The 24711-nt window shown below is 43.0% G+C and overlaps 1 protein-coding gene across 25 annotated transcripts in view; it reads left to right on the top strand.

Annotated features, from left to right (window-relative positions):
- The first annotated feature begins 1124 nt into the window (after nucleotides 1-1124).
- Nucleotides 1125-24711, top strand: part of tcf7l2 (transcription factor 7 like 2) — an 89440-nt gene continuing 65853 nt past the window's right edge. For 9 of the 25 annotated variants that reach the window (XM_031314910.2, XM_031314907.2, XM_031314899.2 and 6 more), the window contains exons 1-3: nucleotides 1127-1764; nucleotides 1932-1998; nucleotides 2172-2296. In XM_031314910.2, the coding sequence (XP_031170770.1) occupies nucleotides 1579-1764; nucleotides 1932-1998; nucleotides 2172-2296 (378 nt within the window). In that variant the 5' untranslated portion in view covers nucleotides 1127-1578. Of the gene's footprint in view, nucleotides 1765-1931; nucleotides 1999-2171; nucleotides 2297-24711 lie in introns of all 25 variants that reach the window. The other 16 variants (XM_031314911.2, XM_031314909.2, XM_035997335.1 and 13 more) reach the window with 3 other exon arrangements.

The following is a 24711-nucleotide window of genomic DNA, read 5'->3' as shown; positions in this document are numbered from 1 at the left end:
AGGTTAGTGGATCACCGGTGCTGAGCTCATCACCGAAATAAACACACAGAAACACACACACACACACACACACACACATGCACAATCCCCTTGTTATTGTGGAGCAGGCATCAGGTTTTCCCCCTCCTATTGCTTTTATATACATTATTATATGCAATGGTAGTTTTATTTGTATGTTATTTTGTGTGTATCCCTAATTAACCTGTTTTTACTCTGAAGCAATTGTTCAATATTTTACATTTTAGCATTTATTTTGTCTCTGTTGTTCATTTGTATTTGTATATATATAATAGGAACATATTAAATAAAAAATGTCTTCATAGAATAACTAAATAGGTGTATGTCAAATAAACAAAAGCAGGACACAAAAACAAAATATAGTTTTGTAGACCGATAGCCTACTGTAAGGGATATCTTATAATTTCATGTGGTACATTTTTTTTTTTTTTTAAATAAACTGCAATCACATACACTACAGATTATTTTTTATATGTCTTTTTTTAGGCTGTATTTCTCTAAGAATAAGACGTAGAATTGGAGCATCCAAATCTACATCAGTTATTTGTGTCCAGTGTGGCTGCTGAGGGAGAAGAGAAAAATAAAAACAGCCCAGTCTGTGCTGCCTGTGAGGAATTCAGGTTAGTCCCAGAGGACATCACACCTGTCAAGAAAGCAGGATGCAATAACACCCTGAATCCCAAAAAATAGATCAGAGGAAACATTATTTAATATAATGAAAAATAGATCTAAGGCATTGACAAAGCAGATATAATAGGGAAACAAGCATGGTGTAATAGCTTTTATTCTGCTTTGATAGGCCTCTATTTTATAAGCAAAAAATAAATACGGATAGGCCTACGTAGAGCAAGAATGTGAAGGATTGAAAAAATAATAATAAAAACTTTAATTTAAGCTATAACTTAATTTGGCCCAGTGTGACAGACTGGTCGGGAATGGTGAAGTCAAACTGGTTGCAAACAGCCTGAGGAAGTTCCCTCTTTTCTTTTTTTTTCTCCACCGGGAGACCGCCCATATTTGCGTTTAATCCACATTTACAAGCAACTCCTATCTTCCTCCTATTTTACCATCACTGTCCTGCTCACAAACAGCCTTTTTCCTCCTCACATGCTTTTCACTGCAGTCGTCCGCCGGCTTCCTAGAGCCTCCCTCTGTCTTTCTCTCTCTCCCCCCTCTCTCCTTTTTTTTTCCTCCTATTTATGAAAACGTCACTTCAAGTCCCTCCCTGTTTGAATCTCATTAGTTTCTTGTGTGTTTCTCCCTGTCAATAATCCTGAATCCAGACTCTCTCTATTTCCATCCCTCTCTATCTGTCAATCAGCGCCGCCTTTGAACTGAAAACCACTCCGACCAACTTCAACTCACTCAATCCGAGCGGCTCGGCTCCTTCTCCGGCTTCCTTTTTCTGCCAAGATTCCCTTCTTTTTTAGTTTTGTACCAACCGACAGGGCTTTGGAAAACGCCAATACAGACCCCAAACTTACTCGGACTTTCTAGATCACCGAGATCAAGGGTTTAAAACTTCGTGTTTTGCCCCCCAAAAATTTTTGCACGGGAAAAATGCCGCAGCTCAACGGCGGTGGAGGGGACGATCTGGGTGCAAACGATGAAATGATTTCCTTCAAAGACGAAGGAGAGCAGGAAGAGAAAATTTCGGACTCCTCGGCAGAAAGGGATTTAGCTGATGTCAAATCTTCTCTTGTAAACGAGTCGGAAACGAATCAAAACAGCTCCTCAGACTCAGAGGTAAGTTCCACATTAAAAACGGGGATCGGTCGTCCCCGGTCTGTTAAGTTAGGGGCCTACATTTCTTACGTTGTCATTCTGATAGACTTGGAAATAAAGTTTACTATCGCCCTCATCGCCCGTTGTGTTAACTTTAACGCAATCCCTGTGTTTCATTGCATTTCAAGGCGGAAAGACGGCCTCCGCCTAGATCTGAAACTTTCAGAGACAAAACAAGAGAAAGTTTAGAAGAGGGTGAGTTTGTGCTTATTGTTCCACTCTTGGATTTTTTTCACCATGACATTATATGTGCCTGACGGAGTACATCTCCTCCGCTTTATTCCTCATATGCATATTGTGGGAAAAAAGTTTTCAAGGCCACTTTATATAAAAAAAGTTTTCTTCTTTCCCCCCCCCCGCCATGTTAGCTGCGAAAAGGCAAGATGGAGGGCTGTTCAAGAGCCCACCGTACCCGGGCTATCCATTTATAATGATCCCCGATCTCACAAGCCCCTACCTTCCCAATGGATCGCTTTCTCCAACAGCACGCACAGTAAGTTCATTTATTTACTACTGTATGTGCACACACTCCTCACGTACACACACGGACTCCGGGTAGACACGGAGGCAGCCGGACACGGAGTGTTGTCACCCAGAAGTACAGCCGATAAAAATGTAGAGCCAAGTTTTGCAACTCATGTAGTGTACAGTACAATGGCATGCATGTCCGCCTGCAGCTCCCAGCCTGTGTGTTTGTCGTGGGCAGCAGCTAGCATGCTAACAGTGCTAAGCGCTAGTACTCATTGCAATGAAAATGGTTATATGGCAGGTCATGTGCACTTGACATTTCTGCTTATATGCTCCCTGAAATTTACTTTAACAACTTTTAAATTACATCCATGAGAAATGAAAATAAAATAATATTATATTATTATTATTATGTTATTATTACTGTGCAGGGTCTTCTGTATTCCAAGTTACAAGTGCATGTTTTTAACCCACTGAATAATGTAATTGGCTTGTGTTTGCACAGCCTCATCAAACATGCCCTTTTTTCTATCACACGCTGCATGAGCAGTCAGACCTTTACACTGCTTTCTGACACGCTGCAAGCAGTGTAAAGCAATGTAAAAGCACACAAATAAAATCAATATGCAAATGAGCTTTTCCAAGTGATTTGCATGTGTCAAAACCTATAAAGACATGTGAAAGGTGCATGCATTAAAATTTGAGAGCTTTTTTTTTTTTCTTTTTTCCAAAACATTAAAATATAATTATTTCTTATTGATATATATTTTTTAAAGTGTAATTTATTTAATGGAAAGGATTGTGCAACACTACTGTGCTCTGCATGTGCACCACCATTGCTTCTAATGATGAATCCACTGCCTTAAAAAAAAAAAAAAAAAGCATGTGCCATGTAAACCCATATTTATAAATAAATTCATGTTGTTTAGACACAATCAGCCATGCTATAATTATGCACACTTACTCATTTGCTCAGCACCTCGCTAGTCCCACTGGGCAATGGCAATCCTTAAGCGGCATAATTTTCTCAACCATGGGTGTTTTTTAGCCCCCCTATTTTAAACGGTTGTAATTACAAGTCTGTGCTTTAGGACCTGTCATCTCATTTTACAAGGTTAAGGCAAAGACCAGGCATTAGGAAATATGACCCCATCACCCCCCCACCACCTCAGCTTTTGCTAACGAAACTGATATTTGTCACCTCAATTTTTTTGTGCGCTGTGCACACCTTGAAAATAAATGCACATCTGACACATAATGCCTTCTTTTGTGTTTGACACAATTTCTGCTTTTGAGTTCAACATGATCGCCCAGGGTTTCACATGAATTCATTTTTGCTGCTTACGTGTGTGTGTTTTATAGTTTAAAAAAATATTTTATCATTCCCGGCATATGCACATATGAAAACATTTTGTCATTCTTTTCCTCTTAGTCAGCACGCCAGCCTTGTTAACGCTACCGGCTCGTATGTGGAATTAGTCACTCATTATTCTCATCAGTACTGACACAAACACATTCACAACAACAACAACAAAACAACTGATATGAACTGAGGCACTTCCTTGTTTCAGTGGCAGAGGTTTGTAGTTTTCTTTGTGCCTATCACTATACTATGTCCAGTACTAGTCAGAGGAGCGCTCATTTCATTGTGCTTATGCAGCAGTTAAAAAGGCAGTAAATCGGGTTGCATGACTCGGGGATGCTACGGCGAGACAGTGTTGACCTTTGCTCTCTTAATTCCAGCCTGAAATACTATTTTCAGAAAAGGAAGGATCTTTTTTATTATTTAAATATATGCTCCTTGATTTGGTACCTGTTTTTAAGTTTCCTCTCTGTGCCACTTTCTTGTATACAAGGTAAAGTTCGTACAAAATCTTAAAGCCACTGCTGATTATTGAGGAGATGCTTTTTTTCTGCATATTTGGAGACACCATTTATTACAGCTGAACTCACAGATCTACCTGAACAGTGACTGTAGATGATGAACATGGTTTTCGGCTTGCGGTGATCTTCCTACTGTACAGCCTCGGCCCCCACTGTCTGCAGCGCCCTGTGTGTCCAGCCATTAGAGCTTTGAAGTCAGCGGCCGCTGTAATATAAATGTATTAGACTTAAAGCTGGCATAAATAATTCACCTGGACATTGATTAGCTGTCTTGCTCCCTAACATGTCATGTGAGGCACTGAATATGACTGCTAGTATTATTGGAATGAGACTTTCTCTGTCTTGTCATGAATGGCTTTGATTCTCGCTGCTTTTCCCTTCATTTTTCTTTTTCTGCTCCTCTTGGTTTGGGCAATGCTGTGATATTATTTTTGAGCATGTGGATTTCAACATCTAGGCCTTTTTTTAAATATGTGTTTCTGTATTTAATATATATGGTTTAAATTCAAAATTTCAGGTATTTTTCAGAGCAAAATTCGGATCATTTTTGTTTTTTTTTCCCGTCAGCTGGCACTTATCCTGATCTATCTGGACATTTTACCTTGTTTCTGTGATTTTTGTTTTTGCATGACTTAAGTGGTAGGAAAAAAAAATTCCCGCATGTGGGGCGGTTACCGTAATTTGTCTGACCTCTGGGAGCCATAATCAGTGAGAATTTGTTTTTCCTACCACCTAAGTCCAAGGAGGCTCACTATTTAGTATCATTTAGCAATTTGACATGACGTTGTGCCTGGGCTTTGAAAGCCTTCCTGTCCTCCTCTCCTCTCCTTGCAGTCTCCCTCCTCCCCTAGCCTCACACAAAGGCCTGCTGGATCACTGGGTGCAGGTCGAATTGGAGAAGTGGCCTGCCCAGTTCACCCCGTTTTTTTTTGTATCTCATTTCACTTCCCCCCTGTTCCCTTTGCTCTCTCTATCTCCCTTCCTCTCTCTGTCTACCTTTTGTTTCTTGCCGATGCTAACACAGGGCTTGTGAAAAAAGGCGGCAGGTTAACTGCGGTGCTGTGGTTCTAACATCACACCTCAACAGGTCTGGAGACGCAGAGGCTCAGGGAGGGAGAGCGGGATCTGGGCGGCCAGCTCTCCTGCATCGGAGCTGCAGGGCCGTAAATCCACTGGCTTTATTTACTGCCTTTCGGACTTATGAATGTTAAGATATTTGACGCCACCCCTGGCCCCATAATTCTCCAAGCCTGGAGACTTTTGGCGGAGGTTTTGAGTTTCGACGTATAATTACGAGTAGTTTACAAAAGAACAAGAAAGTGTAGGGGTGGGGGTGGGGGGATGAAAACGCCACACCAAGCATCCACTGCTGTGTTTAAAGTGAAAAAAGACGCTCCCAGAACCCGTGGCGATTCTACTACTAAGACGTTGGAAAGGCTTTGTGTGGTTGCAACAATAGCTTTTCTCCCTTTTCCCTCTTTGTTTCAGTTGTGTTGTCGTGCCAGCATTGCTCATGTTGCTGCAGATTCACCTTCTTGGAAATTGAATCCACTTTTATACAGACTGACTTCTTCTTTATCATTTTTTTTTATTCTAGGAAGACATAATGGAGGATTTTCTGGTCAGATTATTGTAATGAACATGCAGAAGTGAATGCAACACCACCTTCTTTGTGCTCATGTGCACACATTGCTGTGGCCTTATCTGTTATAATTGACACAGACAGACGGTATCTTTCCTAAACGTGGCGGCAGCATAAGCATAACAATGGTATATCATATGGATTATGTGTGTTTGGCTGCTGTAAATGGATTTTTGGCTGTTAAAAGAGGAAATATAGTTTAATGCGGATTTAAGGGATAGGGCCCACACCTTATCAAATTGGCTTTACATGTTAATAGGGCCTAATTGGTGTCCGCAGGGGGTTTCGTGGCACGACGCGGCCACATTTTGTGCCTCTAGCCGCAAAATGCACTATGAATTTAGTTGGAAGGTTGCGCTCCTTTTGTCTTGCAAATCACTTTTGTTTACAAAGTATGGCGGAAGCAGTCCCGCTCTCTCTCTCTCTCTCCCTCCCTCTACTCCTTTTTGTGCTCCATCTCTTCCTCTCTCTCTGCTGTTTCTCTCATCCTCTATTCGAGGAGAGGGGAAAGAAAAGGTCCTTATTTTTCTTCGACTCAATAAACAGTCATAAAAAGCACAATCTGCTTTGGATTTGAGGAGTTAACTTAGAGAAAGGGGGGGGCTGGAAAGCAAAGTTTGGCACCATTAAATTAAAATTGGGGCCTGCTAGACATTAGCGGTGCACAGCACATTCTCAGAGCTTAATTAGTCCGAACTGTAATTGTTCATGGTCTGCCAATAGGAGTAATGCTCAGGAAAAGTGGAGTTGCACTAAATCGGCCCAGGGTTTTTAAAACAATAAATCACTTGCATATTTGTGCCGTGATTCAGATGGAGGCTCGACCTCTCCCATCTCGACATGTGGTAAATTGTAAAGTCAATGAATTGCAGATGTAGGGGTGGTGGTGGAGGGACTCAGAAAGACAGGGAGAGGGAGTACAGTAAGGTTTTGTTAGTGCCTTGTGAATGAATGGAAAAGATTTGTGCAGTTAATATTTACTGAGGACATATATTTTTTTTTTTCTCTCAGCTAGCGGAGCTTAATTGTCTAATGCTGATGATGTTGGCAGGCTGTGCCGTGTGAGAGCTTACGCTCTCGTCGATCTGTCACTCTGCTTGAAACACCACAGAGGCAAAAAAAAAAAATCAGTTGGTTTGTGAGTGTGTTTCTAATCAGATTTTTAACTAGTGCAAAGGGAGTAGTGGTTCCCTGGTGGCAGTGTGCGCTGGGTTTGGGTGTAGCTAACGTTCAGCTGCAGTCAAGTCTGGTTAGGGGCTGAACCTTTTTTTAATTAAATCATTGACTTCATTGTTTTTAATGTAATAACAGCTAATCTGATGCCTAATTTTGACTTCAATGTAACAGATTATGCCTGTTACTCATTAAGTCATAGCACAGCCTGCATCTTTTTTTCTCTTTCTTTTGGTAAAACAAATTATTCTCAGAATGGATAAATCCATTTTCACCTCCTGTATCCTTCCTTGTTTCTGTCAGTGAGCCACCACACTCTGCTTTTCTGTGCCTGAGCAAAGAAAAAAAAGGCATTAGTTTAGCAGCTGTGCACTGGTGCCCCCCCCAGCCCCCAGTGTAACCCCCCTCCCAGCCGCACCCCCACTCGCTCCTTCTTTCTCCCATGCATTTCTATAGAGCTCAACACAAAGATAGTACTGTACATCTGGAATGCAACTTTTGTCATCTGTTAAATATAGGCTAGCTCTGCTCCTGGCCCACAGGGCTTGGGGCTCCCTGAAACATGGAAATTTAATTATTTTGTGTGTGTGTGTGTGTGTGTGTGTGTGTGTGTGTGTGTGTGTGTGAGTGCGTGCATGTAGCCACCAGTTAAATTTGTATCCATATACAGAGCATGTTGCTTTATTTTTATTTACTGTTTTTCCTTGGTAGACTACACATTTTGCGCCTCCTAGAATTGTTGGTGAGTTCACTCTTGATTTCAAAAGCTGTGCAGAAATCTGCACAGAACCAGATATTGATTTGGTATTGTACCATTTTCTCATTCCATTTCTCATTTTATAGGGAAAAATCAGCATTTTGCAATACTTAAACATGAATATACACCAAACTACCTGACAGTGCTTTCAAAATACATTGCTCTTTTTGAATTCCTGAAGGACAGTGCATATCTGTGCTGATCCATTCATCCCTGTTGACACTGTTGGTTGGTGGAATCTGAAGCTTCCTCTCACTTTCCAGCCAATAGAGTTAACTTACATGGAGTTGTTTCAAATAAAGACTTATTGAAAATGAAGATAAAATAGATTATAGATGATGAGATTTTACTGGCAGCCTTACTGCGCAGCATCCAGCTGAAAAGATAAGGTTAAAATGACTATTGATCGCATTTTTTAGATATGAAGGTTTATGGTTAGGATTAGCTAGTTTTAAGAGATGATTAGGCTACATAGAATTGGTATTTTTTTCACAAAGTGTCATAATTACAAAACCATTGAAAATGTCATTTTCTAGAAAGGTTTGACTGTTGATTTTTTAACTATTTTGTCCGGTGGAGCTGTAAATGTGCATTTAACCATTTGTGGTTGAAGAAAAGAAACCCCACAAAATGTTATGTGAAGAATTGTTTGAGCTTAGGTATCACTCCAGAAATACTTCTGGTATGTGCATTTCTTTTTTTCTTCCTTCTCTTTGTCTTTTCCTTGCCTTGAATGTACATATTTCTTTAAGTTCATTCATAATGGGTCCAGAGTGCTCCAGTAGCCAAATGAGTTCCCCAGTAGCGGAGTGAGAGGGAAAGCACAGGGCAGGAGGGGGGCTAGAGGGCACAGAGAAAAGCGGGAAATGTGTGTTTGGGCTCTGCGTGTGTGTGTGTGAGTGGAGGGGGGACGGCGGGGGGGGGGGGTCGGACGCACAAAAGCCTTCTGAATAGACCGCATAATTGCTGTTAATGCCAGGGCAATGAGAGCAGCGACAGTTCCTGGTTAGATGTCCAAACAATAGTGCCCCTAGGCTTCACATTTATCTTCCCGTTAAAAAGAAAAAAAAACTGCAGGGACTAAGCGGAGAGGAACATGGATTGGAGCAGGCAAGTTTCAGTTTTCAGCCACGCTTGACAAACAGGCATGTGTTCATGTGTGTGGTTTCTGCCTCTGAATCAGCCCCTGTCACCCCCCTACCCACCCCCTCCTTCATGTTGCACTCCGCGCTTCCCACACTCATCGTCATCAACAAATTTGCCTTAAAATCTCTGGGTGAGAAGGCCGCTGTAACACTGGAGGAATTCTGGTGATGCTGGCCTTCTGTTTGGATTGTGGCGTGTGTTTGGGAAGGGTCAAAGTGCACCGGCACTGACATGCTTTTTGTTGAGAAAGGAGCTTCCCCTCTCACCCCTTTTTTACAACAACTCATAGGGAGAGCTTGAGTCTCCACTGGGAGTTTTTATTCCAGTGTGTGTGTGTGTGTGTGTGTGTGTGTGTGTGTACGCTCGCGTGCACGCTCGCGTGCGCCCCCCATCACAGCTCTTAATGATCATGTCGGGCTAGATAATGACTAGCCGTGCCAGTGTGCACTGAACACCTGTGGTACACCAGCCTTGGCCATGTGGTAGAATACTCTGGAATGTGCCACAGAAGAAGAATCTCATTCATGCTAATGGCTTTTTAAAAAAAAATAAATAAATACTTTTTGTTATTTTATTACTTTTTCCTCTTGTACATGAATAATCAAACAGTAGTGGTAGAAAATACTGGAATCTAATTCCATCCTAACATAGAATGGAAATGAGATCTTGTTACCTCATCTTATTTATCTTGTGGTAGTTTGAGCTCCTATATTCTGCAATATTTTTATTACAACATATTAAACATAAATAATATCAAACTCTATGTGCAGTATCAAAATTAGTTCAGCTACATACAGTTTAATATGCATATGGTGTTTTGTTTTTTTAGCAGTCTTGTTTTTGTACACAGTTTGTATCTCCAGTCTTAATGTGGTCAAGGAAATTTCTGGATGCAGATAATCTGTTCAAAATGGTTCAGATAGGAAGGAGGCACTTTGTGTGTGCTAAACACATAATTGAGGAGTTTAAGGTGATAAAACTCCAGTCAATGTATTTTTGATCTACTAATTAAACTTTTAATTATAGCAGGATAAGCTCCAAGGAGTGTGTGTGTGATTATGGGTGTGTTTGCGAAGCGGAGTGAGTCTGCTAATGAGGTGATCGTCTGCCTGTTTGTCGTAAAAGGTGGTGGATTCTTAACTGCCTGCGAAAGGTGAGGGAGGTTTTAAGAGTGCACGCAGAAATAAATTCATCTGCTAATCTGCGGATTATGGTAGGATTTGGGGAGAAAAAAATGTTGGCGAGATTACTTGAAAATGCACAAGGCTAATAAAATGTAACCCCTTTACACTGGCGTGCCGTGTGGAACAGATTTTTTTTTCTCCTAGTTGATGAACCAATTCCAGTGGAAAACAGATTAAGAGTAAATTCCCATGTTAGCTCTTTAACCAGCTGTTAGAGACCTATTTACACACAATAATAATACGTCTCTTGTAAAGACACAGCTGTCAACTTGTGTACAGCACTAGATAACATTTCATGTGAACAGCATGTCACATCCACACATGGCCTATGCCTCGCACGACAGCATTGAATTGCCAACCATTGTGCAGGTAATGTGTTTATTTGCCTCCAAAATGCAGCATCAAGCAATATGATTGGTAGTGCAAATTTAAATACACTTCAATAAAATTGTATGCAGTTATGTTAACAGACTGTATACTTCATATTTAAAATTAATTACATTTTAAATTACCTTTCAAATATTTGTTTTTTTCCACTCCCCAAAATGGATCTTCATATTTTAAACTGTACTTGTAATATGCATTGCACTGAAACTCAAAACATATGTATGGGCATTGTTTTAGCATGTTTTCTTCTTTCAAAAAACTCCATCCACCCTTCTTATATTCATTCCAGTCTAGTGAGAGGCCGGTGTGTCAGCCATGGGTCAGGGTCAATTCCGAAAGTGAACAAATTGACTCACGGCACTGAGTGAATAGTCAATTGGCTTCCTCCCTCCAGGGGTCAGAGTGAATGGAGTGTCTTGTTTGGACAACTGTCCCGAGGTGAGATGAGTGGCCTTCACCGTTCAGCCAGAAGGGACGAACTGACGGACAGACAGAGGAACCAAATGCAATGGCAAACAAATGGAAAGGCATAAGGGAATGTGGCACTGTTATGGAAAACAATGCGGTGTACTAGTCCCCCTGACATTTTATTGAAATAATGACCTGCAGTGCACCGTCGTTGGCAGCTCTGATGGTGTCCACTGCTGAGGCACTGACACAAGGAGGAAGTAATGATTGTAGTCTTCCTATAATAAAACCAAGCCTGAATGACAGCTGAATTAGTAGACCTCTGTTAAGTATTAAATGTAGATTAGTGTTGCACATGTTCCCGTACTCAAGTTTACATACTTGGTTTTCTCTAATGATGGGTCACAAGTCTTATTCCAACAGGTTTCCCTGTGGTAGTCCCGTTTCAAAACTGTTGGAGTGAGAGATTGAATTTCACATTTGGTTTGGAAACTACTTAAGTGGAGCAACCATTGTCAATGTCCAAAATTAACACCACAAAATTCCAAAGTTGTCTTCGCTGGATAAACCAGTAAGGAGATACTGGCCTGTAGCTTTTTGGATGTCTTGGTTATGTATAAACAATATTTAATCCTTGTGTTCTCCCATACTTGTGTTATATAATCTTATATCTCTTTTAGTAGTTGTGAAATCGTAAAGGTCATTTGTATAATAAACATAGATACTATAAAAATTTTTTAGCATTATATTCTTAGGTAAGTTATTTTACTTCCCTGTAAGCCAAAGGTTAATTTTAGATATTAACCATGAATCTGAAACCTCTTCAGTCATAATGAAAGTCAAGATTAGAGACAGGCATCACTGGGCTGGCATGGCCTTTGTGTCATATGATGCACGTCACAGTGCCCTTTAGAACCAGGAGGCTCTTTATCTCCTCTTTACTGCCTCCTCAATCTTTATTGGCCGCCAGCACTTTGCATATTTGAAATATCAATAAAGATACATTTCCAGCTTCGTCATTACAGGTGGCGTCAAGTGGTTATGATTTCAGGATGGATCCTTTAGCGACGTGATGATTTTAGTTCTTTTAATAGCTTATCTTTCTTCCGTCGGAGGCCAGCGTGGACTCTGGCAGTCAGCGTTTAAGTAGCCAGCACAGGCCTCTGGAGCATTTCTAGTAGATGAGTCCAGTTTTGCATGTTTATAAAAGCCCTTTGTCTGTTGGGGATGACCCTTGCTGTTGTAAGGCCTGTATCTGTCTCTGCTCAGGCAGGCAGGCAGGCCTGCAGTGAGGATGCAGCAGCTGGCCGAGGCCCAGGCACAGGAATGCTGTGTGTGCTGTTTAAACAGAGGCTTGTCTCAGTGCAGGCCTGGAGGAGCTGAGGGAAGGAAGTTGCTGCATGTTTACATAGCTGAATTGTCCTTTGGGCCCCCCCAGTGTCTAATGCACTTCTGTTCAAACATTCACAAGTGTGGAGATGACCCCCACTGATGCTGGTGTTCACAGCTCTGCCTTCACCCTGCCTCTGCTCTCTGTTTAAATGTGTGTTTGTGAACAATGAAAACTCATAGCCACTACTTTCTTCCCTACTGTGGGTGATTGCTGCTTTAACCTGGAGGCTTGGATGATAGATAAAAAGTATTACAAGGCTCAATTTATCACACTGAGACATAAGGGAAGGGCAATGAAAAGAGATGTACAGACAGATGAAGAAAGTGAAGGCAAGGTCCTATCCAACAAGGAACCAGACATTGACATACAGCGGAGTCGTCAAGCTAATTGTTGTTTGAATTACCTGTTATGATCCGATGACAAATCTCTCACACTCTTGCCACCAGAGCGGAAAATGTATCCGGGGATTGGCATGATCTTCGCAAGTGTGTAAACCTGGCTTCAACAAGATGGATAAATGCAATTATTGGGCAGACCTGGAGAGGGGAAAATCCATTTAAAGCCTGTAAAAGCTAAGCAGGGGCCGTGGTTAATTCATTTGTCCAATTTACGGGTGATGTACGAGTGTCAGGGCACATTAGTCTGGTGGGGGAGAGGTGAGTGTATGTTGGCCCAGTGGGTTGGGTAGATGTGTTTTTTTTTTTGTAAGGGGGGCTACATATGTTGATGGTCTTTAGTTGCAGAGCAGTCTCCTTGAGACCTGGTTCCCTACTTCTCTCCGATCCTCCCCCTCCGCCGTCTCAGCAGACAAAACAAATGGAGCCTGGACGTGGAAATGACAAAAAGATGCACTGAGTGCACTGAGTGAGAGGGAAGAGGGATTGCTTTGCAAATGAGGTGGAGAAACATGGCTGTGGTCCGCTGGGCGGCAGAGTGAGCACCACAATGCTTTGCCATACTGAGAGCGCAAACTCACACACACACACACACACACACACACACACACACACACACAAACGCACATTCTGCGAGTTGATTGACTGCTTTCTCTATATGCAGCAGTTGTGACCACACTGTGTGACCAGTAATAGTAATTAAATGCCCCAAAAGAGCAGACCTGTAACCTAACAAACATTTTAATTTCTATGTAATTAGAAGTGAGTGAAAGATAATGCATAGAAGAGCAAACTGAATAAAAAAAAAATGTTGCCCAACTTTTTATGTTAATGTTGATGTGTTATGATTTACTCTGACACAGATTGACTTTCATACTCTCTGAGTTTTAAATTGAGTTATAATTACAGTGTGGAAGGCGATGTTTACTTTGGGTATTCAGAACCATGAGCACGGTGACCTGCTCACCTGACAAATGTTTCCTTTTTGCCCGAGCACTTGAAGTGCTTTTATGTTAACAAAATAAAAATATCATAGGTGAGACTGCAAGTTATTTTTGTCTGTGTTTCTTGTATGGGGTGGACCGATTTGTGTTTATCAACTCTTGCAACACATTGACATTAGATGGCTTCGCTCTGCTTAGTCTGTTACACAGCCATTGTCTCGCTGGAGAAAAACCACTCAATGGTTACACAAGCTGAGCGGTATGCAAAAACAGTGGTTAGAGCATAGCTGGGCGGGTGAGAGGCGTTGAGGGAAGCTTTGGTTTACAACTCCAAGCCACAGCCTGAATCAGGGCACGGTTTTCTATCAGACAGAGAAACACGAGAGGCTAAGACCTCTCTCACTATGATGCCAATGACATGGTTGAGATCACACTTGAGTGCCTCTTGGTTCTGTAGATTTGGTTTGCTGGTGTACATACGTGTTTGCAGTCTGTGTCGGAGGCAGTGTGTGTTAGCATTTGTCACCTGACTGCCAAGCAGCCGGCTTCAGGGAACCATAGTCAGTGTGAATGCTGGGGCTTGTCAAAGACAGGTGCCAGCGCTGCCGTATAGCAGCTGGGAAAAGACTGCAAGGCCCACAGTCAAGTGTGGGCCATTGGGAGACAGCATCAGCTAGAATTCCCTGATGGTGTGGGATCAAATGTGAAGGCCTCACTTCAGTCCCATGGCTTAAGGCTGAAACATGCTGTATGCGCCTGTGCATGCACCTTCTGCAGCCGCTCCGTATACCATACATACTTTCCTCCTGTCTTTGTAGGGAGAGATGTTATTGTGCTCCAAAATAAACTTTGACATGTGAAGATCCTTGTTTTGCTTAAAGCACTGTTGCTTATGTTTTAAGTGCTATCAAAGTAAGCAAGCCATTTTCATCTTAAACTGATTATAACAGCTGAACAGATTATGTTCTTATGATTCAAGTATTCAAAGAATATACAGGTAAGAATTACACATTGTTCACACATTTGATGTCCTGCTGATCTGTTGTTTTGTTAAGCAGCTGCATTTTGAAGGAGCTCGAGTTGCACCGCACACCGATAATCAAACCGATAATAAAAAGGCGTGCAATAGGCAGTTAGCACATCCGCAATGTCTGGAATTTGTAGAGAAAGGCAATAGATCTGCACACATGCTATGATTACATCATTGCAGACCTGTCATGTGCTAGTGAGCTCCAACAACCACAAGAGGCATTTAATGGCCTTTAGTGTTCCAATATTCCACTAACATTTGTTGCCTAATTCTGAATGAGTAAAGCAATAAAAAGCTTTCTAAGATTTTATTCAGATTCAGTCTTGCCTGGTTGAGTTTCATTTTAATTTAAAAGCTGTTTTTGATAACCCAACACAGTATTAGGGATGTAGACTGACTTGTAATAAAATGATCATGTAAAATGTGCCTTCAACTCTTCTCTGTTAATGTTTTAATGTCTCTGACTTCCATGTGAACATTGTGGTATTACATAGCAGCGTAAGCTTCTCTCCCAAGCAGAGCAATGTCACAACTGGAAAGTGGAACAGGAACTCCCCCGTCCTCTCAGGATGGTGGGGTTGTAGATGTGCCTGGGAGCCATTACTCTAAGCCCTCGGAGCCTTCGAGGGGAAGTTCCATGGACCCTTTCTTCTCATTTACTACACTCGCCTTTGGGATCACTTTTGAGTCCTGCAATCTGAAAATCCTATGCTGTAAATATGCAGATCTAGTCATCATCTTCTCCTGATCCGCTTGCTCGCTTCTTCCCAGATGCTTGCCCACCCTCATGGGAGAACAACTGCTGGCTGCCGCATATAGGCCAGTGCAATTCCTCGCCCTGACTCAGAAAAAGAAAAAAGAAACGCATGGAAGTTTTCTATATGCTCCCACAGATCATTTTACATCAGTAGACGTGCCTCTCAACACAACTGTTCCCAGTTAGTGGCGAGCTGCCAGTCTTATTACGGTCACCAGTAGGACAAATGTTTTTCACTACCACTGTGTGTAGTTTCATATGACGTGGCTTGGTTGTTATTCAAACCATTGAACCAACAAGTCAATTTTCTTCCTCTAATGCTTTGGTAAATTCAGCTGTACATTATGTCGACGAGTTAATGTCTACATTTGTCTACTCTTGGCATAATACATAAAGTTGTGGTTTAATATTATACCGATAGGTGCAAGAGGTAATTACAGAGAAGAAATGTGCTAAGTCACCCCAACAAGCAGCCGTAGAATTTATAGTCATCATCTTTTTATTGGTATGCCCAAGAACCACGTTTTGGTGATTGAGTTAACATTAGTGGTATGCCTCGCACATTCAGAAATGATCTCACTGAAAACATTTTATGCCTGACATTAATGAGGCCAGTCAGCACAGTTAATTTGCTGTTATTTAGCTCTGCGGTAGTGTTAAATCATAAACAGGCTGAGAGAGGCCTCACTAACAGTAAGTGATGAATAAATACTAAAACTCTGCCCTGAACTTAAGGACAATCTTGTTTCTTGGCTGGACAGCTCGACTGTTGGAGCTCTCTGGCCAGAGATTGAGATGCTGTGGTCTGAGACACTGGGAAAGTCAACCTCTAATTGTTCACAGAAGCCATTGGCAGGAGGAGCTGAGAAATGATGAGTGAGGCATCACTGGGGTCCAATGCTAAGATGAGAGCGCTCACACTTGCCATTCAGGGTTTTCGAGCCCACTGGGATGCTCCCCAATGACAAACTGGTTGTCCTAAAGAGAAGAAAAAAACTAGAAAACCCAGCTCTTTTCTTGGCTCACTTTTAAGAGACAGACACTTTCTTCACGTTTTAAATTGGCCTTGTCATGTGGTTTCCTCAACTGGGCTGCCGGGAGCCGACTGTTTCCACATAGACCAATGTTCTGTACCAGTTTTGGTTTCGAGAAAAATAAGGGTCTGTTTTTTCTGGCACTGATCACTGTGGTATTAAACTTCCAATTTTTTCCAAAAGCTAACACAGTCATGCGTTTGTATTTTTCACGCCTTTTTGATCTCTGTCACAGTTGCCTGGCAAGAGGCACATTTGTCTCTCTGTCCTAACACTGCCACGACCCTGTAACCCTCCCCCCTCCCACTTGTCGCACAAATCTTCGTTTTTGTGGTATTTTCCTGTGTGCCATGATTTAGCAAATAACATCAGTAATGATTCAATTGGGCATAAAGTAATTGAGAGGCGGCCTGCTTGCCATCTGTCTGGTGAGATTACTACTTTCTGTTTAATTAAACGTGTGACCTTGCGGCCGTGGAGGGAGGTGCCAGTGGGCAGCTACTGCCAAAGAGCCAGGCCATCTCATTTGAAGTCGGGGGAGGCTGGCTGGGAGGGGGGAGAGTTGTTGTGTGGTTTTAACAGTTTAGCCCAGCTGCTAAAGATAGCACAGGCTGATGTGAGTCAAGCTTAAGTGGCAGTCTCCTTTACATGGATGTGTCCTGTGTGTGTATGTGTGTGTGTGTGTGTGTGTGTGTATTCACACACACCAACGAGCCTGTGTCAAAACCCAAGTCACCAAGCCTCAGTCAATTTGGCGATGCAAGAGGCGCCCCGCTGAAGTCGGAGTGATCCCTGTGTGCATACAGTGTAACCAGGAGAGGGTAGAGACGCTGGGTCAAAAGAGAGAGAGAGTGTGTGTGTGTGTGTGCTGGAGGGGTTCACAACGGGCTGAATAGAGGCTGCTGTTTTAACTCTGATTTTATGTGTGGTTTTGTTTTGACTCCTGAGGTTTGGTTTCCCTTGGACAGTGTCCAGAGATTACAAGGCCTGCTTCTCCTCAGCTCTCCTGCGAGGCCGACGTTAAGGGCCCTGCAAAGCTCTGTGATTGGATTTCATTCCTGATCTGGTTGTTTTGCGTTGTAAACAGGACATTAAATACAGGGTAGATGGTGCGCTAATGAGTCTTTGTGTCAGTGTATGTATGTGTGTGGGGGGGCTTCAGGCTTTATCCTCTGCATCCTCCATTGCGGTGTCACACACCCTGTTAAGAAGAGGAACTAAAACTTGTGTAGTATGCTGATGATGTACAGTTCACACACAAACACAGAATGCGCAACTGAAAAATACATCAGTATGGTTTTCTCAGTGTGGGCTGGATGGTGTCTTGCAATACTTCCTCCCAGAGCTTGGAAAAAATAATCCCTCTTGTTCCCCCAAACAAAAATAACCATTTTAATTACTATGGTTGTGCTATGGTGCAGCCACAGCGTGGCTGGCAGGACCCGGCTGAGGTGGCACCGGCCACTGGGGATGGGGACGAACTCTGGGCCGGCCTCCTGGGAAATTACAGGGTGGTGTGGAGGGGTTGAGGGGGCTGAAGCTTGCCTCCACTCCTTGCTTTCAGCCCAGAGAGCTACTGTTTCTGTTTAATCTTCGCCCTCTGGAAATAATTGGAGATGTACTTTGTGTAAACATGTTTTTTGTTTCAAAGTTAAGTTTCATTGTTTCAGTCAGAAGATCTGTGCATATGCCCAGCATGCAGAAAAATACATTTTAGTTTATCTTTTTAAAATAACAACATTCTTATCATCAAGTGGACTCCATTTTCATTTCCATTGTTTCATACATTCTTATGATGCTGTTCCCTCTCAAACTTCTTCAGCCATCTCTTGTCTCCCTTTTCTCTTTTTCCACCTCCCTCTCTCCACCCAGCAATCCCTCCCCTCTCTCCCTCTCCTCTCTCAGTATGTGCTCTGATTACCTCTCCAAACTGGCAATAAGTTGATTGCTTTACAGAGATGATGTAAGCCTCTGCCCTAGGGTACATCAGGTTGGATTTCTCCCGCTTTATCTTGTAAAGCCTAAATTAACAGCTGGTTTGGTTGGAGTTCTCCTGGATCTGACTAAAGGATTAGGCTTGGTTCTCATGCGAGTCAATCCGGTTTGATTTATTGCAGGTCTATCAAAAAAGATCAATGGGAGTCCTTTTGAAAGTAAATCCTTAATCGCTCTTTGCACTTACGTGTCATCATTGTGAATTTTTTTTCCTCCCGTCTATCTCTTGCTCTCTCCTTTCTCCATTTCTCAGTCCCTAATTCTTATTCTTTCCTTACACCACTGCCTTGTCTGTTTTTTTTTTCAATACCCCACCAACCCAATGCGTGGTAGCGATCTGACTGTCGATGGTAGCATGGTGAATCGCCGGATAGATTTTTCTCTGTTCTCATTAGGTATCCGTCAGGGCAAGGCAGCCCTAAGCACGGTTTTAGCATCCTCTGGTCGGGATCACAACCAAAATGAGACCCTGCTACTGCTGCTCTTGTTTCGTCTTCACCCAAACTTCACCTAAATCATGCCCCGTCTTTTTTCCACATTAGGCCTGTCACTCACCTCTGGCTTTAGGTAACAAGGACATTGATGAATTCATATGTTGTCATAGCCTTGGACTATCTAGTCAGTATTAGCCTAAAAAATCCAGTATCGGTTCCTTTGTTGACCATCTTCATTCCCTCCAGGCATAGATGCATGCTAAAACCTTAAAAACATGCGCTAAACTGATTCCAATAACATAATCCTAACTTTCAGTCATCTCAAATATTGCAATAGTAAATGCTTATTTTCTTGCACATTCAAGTGCACATGCTTCCCTGTCGACAAAATGATATAACACTCAAACAACACCCTGCTGCATATTTTCTTCCAGACATTCGTAATGTGACCTGGCAGCTGTTGAGAAATGGGAAAAGGGTGGTGGGGGGTTATATTATACTAAGGTTTATATTCTTCCACCTACTCCAGCTTTCACTCATTATGTTATCTTCAGCACCCCCTCCACACCTTATTTTCCACTACTCGCTCCTCCATTTCTCAAGGCCAAGACTTGAGAAATGGAGGACAAATACAACCAGTAGCACAGACCATAGGGCTAGATGGACGGACAAACATCATTGATGATATGCCATGACGTGTAGGCTACACGTCCTGTAGGTGTTTCCTCTCAAGTTTCTCCAAACAGCATCCATATTTCTCTCGAGGATTTCCTGAATACTCTTGAGTCAATTTCTCCTATATGTTGACAGGGGTGTAGGGAGGTGAAAAGGGCTCCGGGCCGATCAATGTCAAATTCAGGTGTGTCCTCCTGGCATGCTCGGTGAGCTGGATGGCTGGCAGACTTTGGGTAGGAGATGTGGGAGGGGCCGTTGAGGGGTGGAGGTTGGGTATATGTGTGAGGAGTGGGGGAGATCGACGGGATACGTGGGAAGGAAGGGCTTGCTGTCAGCCAGCTGGACCTCTTAATCCTACAGCCTTGGGGAAAGTGTGTGTGTGTGTGTGTGTGTGTTTGTGTGTGTGTGTGCGTGTGTGTGTGTGTGTGTGCGTGTGTGTGTGTGTGTGTGTGTGTGTTTGTCTCGTAGAGATTTGTCAAGTTTAGCACACCTCTGCTCCCCTCTTTGGCCCAGCTGAGCCCACAGTGTGAGTGTGAGTGTGTATTGTGTGTGAGTGTTTGTGCTCTAGTGAGAGACAACCAGGATTTCATGTGCACTGTGTTTACTGTGGTCCTCGCTTTTAACGGCACACTGTATATTTATGTCGAGATGATACAGGCTCTCACCCCCTTGATGTTGGAGAGGCGCTGGATGTTGGTTCGAGGTGGAAGTGGGGGTGCTTGTGTAGGGCTGTCCCGTGTTGCTTGTTGAGGGCTGGGGAGGAAGGGGTGATGAGGGGGAAGTTGTGAGGGCAACAAACACTGCCAGCACCCCCCTCTCCGCCCCATCCCATCCACTGCCTTCATGTCCAGCCCTCTCTGAGTATCAAACGTCTATTCTCTAAAACTCGTGTGTGTGCACTTTTTCCCTGTTTGACGTCATACTGCAACTAACTGGCTGATTGCGTCATTCCCTTGTCATTCATTAGACACAAAACATACTATTTAGCCACATTCCATGCAAGCTTCCTCTCTTTTTTTCTGCTCCCGAGCAGTCTCTCTCTCTGTCTCTCTCTCTCTCTCTCTCTCTCTCTCTCCACTATTCTCTCTCTTTTGGCGTAGACTTTTGCATATATCACAGGCTGGCAGGCTAAGAGCTTGGGACTTCCCCACGCCACACTCCAAGCCTTTGATCCTTTGCTTTGGAGGTAACATCAAAAGGAGAGGCATAGAAAGGCAGCTACTACTGTGAAGTTCAATGTTCAACTTGATGGCTTGGCTGAGGGCTTTTTTTCCTCTCTCCTCCCCGCCCCCCTCTCCCCTCCCTCACCTCCCTCCCTCCTCCCGCTGCTCCCTCGATCCCTTCGCTGCATCCCTCAACTGACAAAAACACACAGTTTGTAGCCAAGGTTTTTTTTTTGTGCCTCTGACCTCACCTCCACAGAACCTATCTGGCACAAAACAAGACCTCCTCCCCATAAAAACTCAGATATACAGATGGTGTACACAAAGATTCAGTCGTTTCTTTTTGATGGTGTGGTAAAAGGTGCAGTTCCAGCGCCCGGCCCTTCCCTTACTCTCTGTTTCTTTCACTCTCTGTGTGGATAGTATGATGCATCCTACATTGCAGCTGGTTGCATCAATGCCAAGCCAGGCCCATTGTAGCAGCGGTGGTGGATAGGTTAGCAGGGAGAAAAGGGCATAATGTTCCCTGCACGCCCCCTCTGTGTATGGATCCATCCTTACTCTCTACGTCACTTCTTCTGAATGTGAGAAAAAGAGTCAGAAAATGCTCAGAGGAGAAAAAAGACCTCTCTGCTTTTTTTAGCTGCTTTACTTGTTGTGTTGACACGGGGCACAGAAAGCTTGCAATAATTCGTTCACAGGAAAACAAATGATTTTCATAATGAAGGCCTCAACTGAGTTTCTTATGCAAACTCTAAATTAAGGCAGTATGAGATGAAATAATGCATTCCAGGTCAAAGCCAGATTTTTCTGTGGTGTAGTCAACTGTATTTAAATGACACAGACTTGATAAGGCGATCCAGAAAGCTGAGGTGCTCCACTAAATGCTTTTTCGTTTTTTATGAGCTTCCCTCTCTGACTGTGCCAATTAGCAAAGGCGTGTGGCCTGCTTTTCTTCTCCTCTTTTTCCTGCTCCAACTCTCTTTCTAGATAGACGCTCTCTATCATGCTCCCGCACACAGACACCACCGTACACACACCAAGCACACGTTTGGTGTATCATTAGCTTAGTGTGCGGGGAGGCGTGCGAGCCTTGGCTCTCCCCTGCCTTATCTCCATGTCAATCACAGCGTGTGTGTGAACATCAGTTGTAATGATCTCCATCCAGCCTGTCGGTGCGTGTTAGCGCCTGGCTTCCCTCGCCCCCGGAGCAAGCCGTTCCCTAGCTAATAGATGCAAAATTAAGCTGATCAATAGATGGCCTCAGCTCATTATTGACATGTTATCGCGGCGTGGGATTTTTGTGCGGGGGTTTAATACAGTGCTAGCTCGAGATGCAAGGCAAGAGGAAAACATAAAGTTAGCCGTTTTTACCAAAATGGCCCATTTTGTTTCAACCCTGCAATAATATTACATTAAGCTAATTGATTGTTACTCAATCTTATGCATGTAACATTCTATGTGCTAAAGCCGTTTTCTATTTATAATACTTGTCCTATTGGAAGAGTAATCATCTGCTCAGTGGTAGGAAATGAGATGGAGACTTTGTAAAACGGCATATTAAAGATTCATCAATAATTGGCATGTGTGCTGCTGTTTGTGTTGGGGGGAAGGAGGGTGGGGGGCTCTTATGGACGGTTCACCACGTGATTGAGCTAAGTGGTAATTAACCATGAGAGAGGTGTGTGTATGTGTGTGTGTTTGCCTGTGTGTGCATGAAGATGCTGTTGTGTGTCAGAAAAGGTGGGGATGCAGAGGGTAAGATGGGGGCTGCATCGCTGACAAAGTTGATTTGGAGGTGAGCGTTGAGGGCATGTGGTCAGGTTATGGAGGGACGGGGAAGCCACCCACTCTGGTCCGAGCTACACAGCCGCCTCCCCTGACCCTCCTCGGGTGTTATTGTCATGGAAGCATCTCGCATTTTAATGAGCTCCGATAACCAAACCCTTATTACTTATTTATTCATTAAGTTACCGTGGCAAAGCAGCAGTAGCCCACTGTGTGAGTGTGCATGAAATTGCATGTGTGGGATGTTTTTTTCCTTCTTTCATGCACGGTGTCATAGTAAATACCATGTTGCATAACAATAATGATAAGTTAGGTTAAAGCTAAATTAACCTAAAATAGATGGCTCAAAGCTGACCAATTAGCATAGATGGTTGTGTTATGAATCCATAACCTGAAATCATATTTGGGATTTGAGTGAAAACCCTTTAAAATCCCTTGCTTTAGGTATGCTGAAGGAGTAGGCCTCATGAATATGGAGGCTGAACTGCTTCAAGGTTCATGTGCAAGTGTGAAAGACACACAAAACAGACTGAATGTTTGTTGGTTTCGTATGATGCTTTTGTGAAGATTAATTGGCTGCTGGTATATGTGTGTGTGACGCTTTCAACATAATGCTTTCTGATTGATGAATATGCGTAGGTGGAATTGTGTGATAGTGTATAGTGTTTTCACAATATCGGAAGTCTTTGTGAAGCCTGAGAGTGTACACATTCTCTCCCTCTGAGGCATGTTTCATAGCTTCCTTATATCCAGTCTACCGTTTAACTAATTCATAGTGAACTCTCGCAGAACAAAACCAGACACCCAACATCAAGGGCAGCGTTCAGCTCTCCTCCAGCACAATACCAAATACAGCATTCTCCAGCAGAACGTGGGCGCTGCAATCAGCTTACTTTTTCTCCCTCAGCAGAGCTCAGCTGCTGTTCACCTTTTTAACTCTCCCCTCCACGCCCCAAACCCTGCTTCCTGCAAACAAAGGTAAGCATGTAGTGTGCGCATGAGTTGCCCAACCTCTTCTCTTCCTACCCCCTGGCCTGACCTTGCGTAAGGGGCTCAGACACACCTAGTCCTGCTGACGTGCCTGTTCACCTCCATGTAGCCTCTAACTAGGTCAGTGTTTACGAGACTCCAACCAAGAAGGTCCAGGACCTGATCTTTGGCCTGCCGATCCATCAGCCTACTTCCACTGAGCTGTGGGTCCTCTACTGACTGCTATTAATAACAATGCTGATTTATTTATTCTACAAAATGTGAGAATGCGCACAAATAACAATTACCCACACTGAGCTAATAGTTCCTGCAGATGTTTACATGGATCTCAGTAATCCGAAGTTGATGCATGGAGGGAGCTGTAGTAGCCTACATTTCAATATGGAAAAAAAAGTCAACTGGATTTTCTGTTTTTAACCTTTTTACCACTGATCCAAGATGTGTATTAGTTCTCCAATTGATAATTGACAAAATGCTCTCAGAATAAAACCAGTAAATGCAGTTTTCTTTTGAATAAGTACATCTAGACATCCTTTTACACGCATGACTGAAAATCTTCATAGGATGAAATGTAGAAGGACTTGTTTATGATGTTGATGATTTGATAAAGCACCTTTGTGGTTTTAGTAACATAAAATGTGTTTTAGTATTGCGCACAGAAAAACCCCTTCATCTATGCTGCCCTTATTTTTGAACTGTGCACTTTGCATCCAATTATTTTTTTAGCCTTTACTAACCAGACTAGGGAGTCTGATAACCCACTCTGTTAAAGTAAACAGTGATTACTTAATAGGAGTAAGACAAGTCGATTAAGCTGCATTTATGACCATTGCTCTTATCATAGCTTCCAGCCTCATAATACTGTATATAACCCACTCAGTTTGTCAACCTAGTGGTCTTGGAAGCCAATGAAAGCACGCCAAGGCCCGAGTTATATTTGTGTCTGAGTAAAGGAAAAGAAAGAAAGAAGAGTCACTCAGATAGAAGAGTAGCTCTGTGAAGCAGCAGAACCACCTTAAAGCAGAGGCATTCTGCAGCAGAGCTTGATGCTAAAGGTGCCAGAGCGCCTGTTCATTAGCGGGGCTGACGGAAGACCAGCCAGCTACTGCTGGCCTTCACCCTCCCTGCCACAATATTTATAGAGCCGCCAAGAGATACTCCTAATGACACAGGGAGAGGGACAGTGGGAATGGGGGGAGGACGTGCAAAAGTCAGAAAAGGAACGCTGTTTACTTTCTGAGGCTTGTTGAGAAGTTGGTAT

The sequence above is a fragment of the Sander lucioperca genome, chromosome 22, assembly GCF_008315115.2.
Source record: "Sander lucioperca isolate FBNREF2018 chromosome 22, SLUC_FBN_1.2, whole genome shotgun sequence".
In the NCBI taxonomy this organism is placed as follows: Eukaryota; Metazoa; Chordata; class Actinopteri; order Perciformes; family Percidae; genus Sander; species Sander lucioperca.
This window is presented reverse-complemented; position numbering and strand designations above follow the sequence as displayed.